This window comes from Sesamum indicum, linkage group LG2 (genome assembly GCF_026168435.1).
Source record: "Sesamum indicum cultivar Baizhima isolate 11 linkage group LG2, ASM2616843v1, whole genome shotgun sequence".
Taxonomy (NCBI): domain Eukaryota; kingdom Viridiplantae; phylum Streptophyta; class Magnoliopsida; order Lamiales; family Pedaliaceae; genus Sesamum; species Sesamum indicum.
This window is the reverse complement of record NC_142658.1, coordinates 2,830,300-2,837,122: the sequence shown is the minus strand read 5'-3', so window position 1 is coordinate 2,837,122 and position 6,823 is coordinate 2,830,300. Positions and strand designations below refer to the sequence as shown.

Below are 6,823 nucleotides of genomic sequence, written 5' to 3'. Positions count from 1 at the left end.
TTAATTTAACAAAATTTTAAATAAAAAATATTAAATGTTTGATTTAAATATATATTAATAGTTTTAATATAATATTTTATATAATTTAAAAAAATCAATATAATTTTTAGGTAATTTATATTTATTTAGTATATTTTATAAATAAATATCAAAATATATTTAAATTAAATAATAATTTAATTTAATTAGTAATATATAATATTGTGAGTGATTTTTATTTATATTTAAATAAAATTATTTAATTTAATAAAATTTAAAAATAATAAAGAATATGAAATGGTTAATTTAAATTTATATTAATAATTTTAATATAACATTTTAAATAAGTTAAAAAAATTGATATAAATTTAAGGTATTGTTATATTGATTTAGTATATTTTATAAATAAATTTTAAGTATATTTGAATTAAATAATAATGGAATTTAATTAAAAATATATAATATTATAAGTGATTTTTATTTATAGTCAAATAAAAGGGAAAATTGAATATCTGCCCACTTAAAACCCTATTTTTATGTAGTATGTTTGTGGGAGGATGTTAAGTTATATATCAGTGAAGGAGAAGAGTATTTTGGATCATTGCACTACCAAAAAAGTTGAAATAGGATAAAAAAATACTCCTACTCTCATTCCATTGCGTGTACAGCACCTTCTGTCAGTTTTTGACAAAGGAGTTCTTTTTTGTAGGATTTCAGAATTCACAGGGTCAGTTATGACTATTTATTTAATATAGGTAAGATTTGTGTAATTTTAGTATAACACAAGGGTATTAGGCAATTTTCACAAAAAAAAAAAAGGAAAAAGAAGGGGTTAAATCCATTTTGACCCTCTGTGATATATAAAAATATAAAAAAATCTCCATATGAAATTTTTAATATCAAAATCACCCCCATATTACGAATAAATAAGCACACTGTCCCCTAGTTAATTTGAACCTATTTTTTTAGAAACAACGACTAAAATACCCTTCTAGTCAACGGGTCAAATTTGGCTTATTAATCTATAATTATTTTAATCTATAATATATATGATTTAATACTATTAAAATATATTTATAATATATATATATATATATATATAATTTAAAACAATAATTATAACCCCCCCCACTAGCCGTCACCCTCGCTGGCCATCGCCCAGGGGTAAGGAGGGTGCGACGCCCTCCTCTTCGCTGCCGCCACTGTATTTTTTTTAATATAATTTAATTAAATTAATATTTTATTATATAAATAATTAAGTAATTACTATAAAAAATAATATTTTATTATTAATAAATATATAATATTATATATATTAAATGTAAGAGAAGGACAAAAATATAAAAAAAATGTACTTTCATAGAAAAATTACAGTTAACGTGCGTGTGATCCAAATTTTGTATGAAGAAAGTTTTTTTAATTTTACTTTATATTATAAAGAGAGTATTTGATATTTTAATTTTTATAGAAATTTTTTTAAACCTTTATATTATCACTTGTATGAGGATTTTTCCCAAAAAAATAAAAAAAAAGAGATAACACGCAATTCTTTGTCAGTTTGCGGAAATGGGTTGCCTCAAATAGCTAAAAGCACAAAAGTTGCAGCTCAAATCGTGAAATGTTTGTGCCATTGATGATGAGCAATTATTAATTATTCTGACTTGTCGGCTCATCGTTTGTCCAGAGGCTCCGGATTCCTCATCCTCACTCTAAAATCCTCTCCATCCACTCAACGCCCACCTACCCCCCACCAACTAGCCAACAGAATGGTTACGCCGCCGATCAAATTTGGGATTCTGGGCTGCGCCGGCATCGCCCGGAAAGTGTCTCGGGCCATAACCCTCTCCCCGAACTCAACTCTCTATGCCGTCGGCAGCCGCTCAGTGGAAAAGGCCGCCAAATTTGCTAGAGAAAACGGGTTCCCGGAGTCGGCTAAGGTTTACGGCTCGTATGATGCCGTCTTGGATGACCCCGACGTAGACGCCGTCTATATCCCGCTCCCCACCAGCTTGCATATCAAATGGGCCGTGCTCGCTGCCCAAAAGAAGAAGCATGTGCTGTTGGAGAAGCCAGTGGCTCTGAACGTCGGAGAGCTGGATGCGATTCTCGAGGCGTGTGAATCCAGTGGGGTGCAGATCATGGACGCTACCATGTGGATGCATCATCCGAGGACGGCCAAAATGAGGGAGTTCTTGTCGGATAATTCGATGTTTGGCGAACTCAAATCTGTATGTTCATATGTCTCTTAAATATGCTCGTGTTTTCTTGGTTTTGAAGTTAGTTTAAGGCAAGAAATTGTTGAATTGAAATTGCCAAGTTTTGCTCTACTGTTCTTGAGGTTTCTTTTCCTTACAGTGTTAATTAGAGAAAGACATCCACCTTTCATTGTTAAAGTTGAGAATTTTGATCCCATGACGACATTATGGTTCTGGTGAAAATGGATGGTTCAGGATCATATGTTCCGATATTAGTTCTTTGGTTTGTATTCCCTTCTCGTATGTATTACTCAGACAAAATGTCTCATTAAGTATATAAATTACAGAATATATCACTCTTGGCATGTATCTATGAAGTGGAGCTAGATGGGATGAAAAAATAAACAAAGAACAGAGGGTCTGATATAGAAACGAATTTGGATTTTGTCGGCCTAATTGTTGGTTTGATCATATGGGAATTACTGAAGTTGTTCGATTGTTGCACATTGGAGGGATTGCATTTGTTGTTTTTGGTTGTTATGCTCTTCATCTATGGAGTTTTGAAAAGAAATCGTGGAACAGCCCAGCACGCACCACACACCACACACCACACACCAGCCCTTTTCTTCCTTCTCACTTATGAGTATTGTGTATGCTGCCACGAGAACCACCTCCAAGCATTTTAGGCAATGTTTGAAGCAACTCTGGAAATATTAAGGGGAAATAAGAAACAGGAGAAGAAGGGGATTAGAAGAAAGCAAGAGAAAGGAAAGAACCCTTAAGCGAAGGGAAAAGAACAGGAAAACTCGATCACATAGCAAATTGGGAAAGACATTGAATGAGATTGAAGCTTGTAAGGAAAGCGAATTAATTGCGTGTATTTTGAACACAGGCTCGTTTACTTGTAAATGAGATTTACTTCCAGAAGACAGGTTTCTTATTCTATAGAACATTGAAATGTGCACAGGTTTAGTTAAAATTTTCTGTCATCTTTATAGTTCACGACAAGAACTTCCTTTGTAGCTAGTAGATTTGTAGGAGTATTCTAGTTTATATTTAAAACAAATAGTGCTAAAGATGAAAGAAATATAAACATCCCATGTTAAGTTAGCTGGTCCAAGACTTACATGTTGTTGGAGGTAAGAAATTACCCAGCATTGTACCTTTGATTGTATTAAACTGTTTTGGTTATATCTTCTGGCCATATATTTCTTTAGGACTTGTTTGTCGTCAGCACATGGATCCTCCTTTTCCCTTTTACCAGCCATCATATTCTCAGCTGTTTATGAATTTTATAGTGACTTTTTTCTTTTACTTCAGGTGCTCAGCTGCTTCACCTTTGCTGCAGACAAAGATTTTCTAGAGAATGACATCCGCGTGAAGCCCGACCTCGATGCTCTTGGTGCCCTCGGTGATGTGGGGTGGTATTGCATCAGATCAATCTTGTGGGCTGTTGATTTTGAGCTGCCCAAATCAGTACTTGCATTGCGTGGCACAGTTTTAAATAGCTCGGGAGTCATTTTAGCTTGCAGTGCTTCTCTGCTATGGGAAGATGGAAAGACCGCAACCTTCCACTGTTCGTTTTTGGCCAACTTGACAATGGATGTGACTGTAGTTGGAACAAACGGCACTCTGCATTTTCACGACTTTGTAATCCCTTTCGAGGAGAAGAAGGCTTCGTTCTCCACATCCATCAAATCGGGATTCAATGAGTTGGTGACGGGATGGGAGCCAAAACCAAGTCAACACACCGTTACAACAGAACTCCCTCAGGAAGCCCTTATGTTGAGCGAGTTTTCCCGGCTTGTTGGAAGCATCAAATTTGAAAATGCAAAACCAGAGAAGAAGTGGCCGATGCTTAGTAGGAAAACACAACTTGTTTTGGATGCAGTGAAGGCATCGATCGAGAGAGGTTACGAAACTGTTGAGGTCATGAACTAGGTTACTTTTGTTGCATGCTTATGTTGTCCCTGCCTGGCATGTGTGTTTACTATGTGCATCTCCTGCCAATTTATTGTGAAATCCTTGTTGTGAACCAGTAATGTCAGTGCAAACTCTGTGTATTCAGGCCTGGTGCCTGTTTCATTGAGAATAAAATCTCCAGTTGATTGTGAATAATGCCTTCATTTTAGGGAAGCACCCTATATATTTTTTCTGAGGTCTTACTGCTATTTGTTGGACCACAACATACCCATTGTCGTATGCTTATCAGATTAATGAATATGCATGTGTTACTTACAATTGCCTATGGTGCTAAGGAGTTGGGAGGGAGACGGGAGCTCTGGCAAGATCTTGGTCATCTTGCGCATACTAATGATAATTTTCGTTGGCTAGTAGGTGGACACTTTAACACTGTCCCGATGATTCTCGTTGGCTAGTAGGTGGAGACTTTAACACTGTGCTATTGATGATTCTCGTTGGCTAGTAGGTGGAGACTTTAACACTATCATCGATACGAGTGAAGTATTGATGATTCTCGTTGGCTAGTGGGTGGAGATTTTAACACTGTCCTCAATACGAATGAAGTGCTTGGCACTTCGGGAGATACAAGGACAACATTGAAGGACTTCCAAGAGTGCCTTCATGACACTAGCCTCATCAATTTACCTGTGCAGGGGGAGAGTTTCACATTTGAGATCTCACTAAAGCCTTTGGTAAAAGGCAAGCACAAAGGACAAGGAGTTGAATACTATTCCACTTCTTAGTAGGGTGGGGTGTAGGAGATGGGCAAAAGTTTCAAGCTCGAGCTTGTTAATTTTTTTAATTAATAATAAAGATAGAATTAAAATACTTACTATTTTTAGAATATTTATTAATTATATTACATTGGAAAAAGACATATTTTTTGAATATACTAATGAAAATGTACTCTGTAGCACCCCCTTCGCTACAAGGGCTATATCTTCCCTAAACGTCATACTTATAGTAATCCCTGTATTCATATATATAAATTTGCACATAATCAACTAATCAATTTGCATACGTAATCCCAACATGTCATAGCAAGTATTATCAACCTACAATATTATATATATATATACATATCAAACACCACAAGGTTCATCTAGGTTCAATGAGTCTAAGATTGATATGCTCCTTAACAATCTCTTGTATATCTTTCTTATCCTCCAGGTTCATCTGGATAGGCTTTTACCAAAGACACTCATATTTGCATTCGTATTTGACTTTCAGAATTTCTTTGGTCTTGGTCCTATCCCATCATGCTGAGAGTTCTTGCTAAAATTCTTCTAGATAAGTCTCTTGACATTTACGAGAGAAAGCCTGCTTTCCTGGCTTATGTCGAGTGACTTTATCTCGTGCAATGCTTCCTTGAGGTTTCTAATTTCTTCTTCAGATTCCTCGTTGAAGCTATTGCTATTGATGAGTCCCTATTTCCTAAAAGACAAAATTTTTTCTCTTATCCTGCATTTTTGGATGAGTTAATTTGACATCAAAATTACCACGCTTGCTGTGAAAATTTATGGGCATTATCCTATTAAATGCCTTTTCTCTTTGCAAAACCTTAGTAGCAAAATTTAACAGATTCATCTGATTATCTTGTATATATCTTCAAAATGTTTTAATGAAACTATCACCAAGCAAGATATCAGCACCTATATCATTAAAATAGACATGAGTGTTCTGAATGCTCCTCCAATCATGATCATTGCTTCCCGTATTCCTTTATTGAGTATTAGAATTTTATGTTAAGAATCCCTTCCTGCAATAATGAGTAAGGTTTCCCTTTCTTTTTTAGGAAAAACTCCAGGTTTTGCTGTGCAAATTCCTGATCCTAGAAATCAATATAAGTTGCAAAATACTCTATCTTATATCGATTATATAACATACCAACCTATATGTATATAGCAAAGGGACTAGTCATTTAATCCTTATGGTAACACCATCAAGACTGAATCCCATATCATTACTTTTTCTTTCCCAAGTTTTATGATTGTCGAGGAAACTTAACCCCAAAGTCATGCTCCCATTTTCTCATCTTGCAACTAGAATTTCATGGCATGCTATTTCTAAAATGCCTTCATATCTACCAATAATAGGTTGTTGCAAATGATACAAGTCACACAAGGAAAAAAGATTTTTCTTAGTGATGTCAAATATAGCTTGTATTTCTTTCTATCCTTTAGGATATCTAAATTTTATGTTATTTACCCTAATCTCTTGAGGAGTTAAAATTTTGGGTAAATTACAACGACCTCCCCCGAGACCGATTGTAGCAATTTTATTAAAAAAATAAAAATAAAAAATCAAACTGAATATTTGGTTTGATTCTCGATACGAACCAAAAATCCGGCTCGGCCTATTTTCGACCGATTAACCAAATTTTTAACACTCCTAATAATTTATAAATAAATTCATAAATATTGAGACCAATTTACAAACAAATCTTTTTTGTAGCACCCCCTATTCGCTACATCTAATTATCACTATTTCACCCTTTTTTAAATTAAAACTCATTTTATAAGTAATTCTCTTTCAACCCGTAAAATAAATTCTAATTTATTAATATAATATATATATATACCACAAAAGGTAATAGATACCTCCGAAAGTTTATATTCACCCCCACTAGATGTTCTCATGTACATAACCTCAAGAAAAATCATACCACAATTTAAAACACAAATTCA

The 6,823-nt window shown here is 34.4% G+C and overlaps 1 protein-coding gene across 1 annotated transcript; it reads left to right on the top strand.

Moving 5' to 3' along the window:
* Positions 1-1,577: 1,577 nt before the first annotated feature.
* LOC105178934 (putative oxidoreductase At4g09670) lies at positions 1,578-4,292 on the top strand. The gene is made up of 2 exons (XM_011102529.3): positions 1,578-2,207; positions 3,495-4,292. The coding sequence occupies exons 1-2, from the start codon at positions 1,746-1,748 to the stop codon at positions 4,113-4,115; spliced, it is 1,083 nt and encodes a 360-aa protein (XP_011100831.1). The 5' UTR covers positions 1,578-1,745; the 3' UTR covers positions 4,116-4,292.
* The last annotated feature ends 2,531 nt before the right edge of the window (positions 4,293-6,823 follow it).

What these genes read in the sequence shown, in the direction of transcription:
- LOC105178934 (XM_011102529.3), top strand. Translation starts at nt 1,746, where the DNA reads ATGGTTACGCCGCCGATCAAATTTGGGATTCTGGGCTGCGCCGGCATC. An exon ending in TGTTTGGCGAACTCAAATCT is followed by an intron (nt 2,208 to 3,494) that starts GTATGTTCATAT and finishes CTTTTACTTCAG; the next exon opens with GTGCTCAGCTGCTTCACCTT.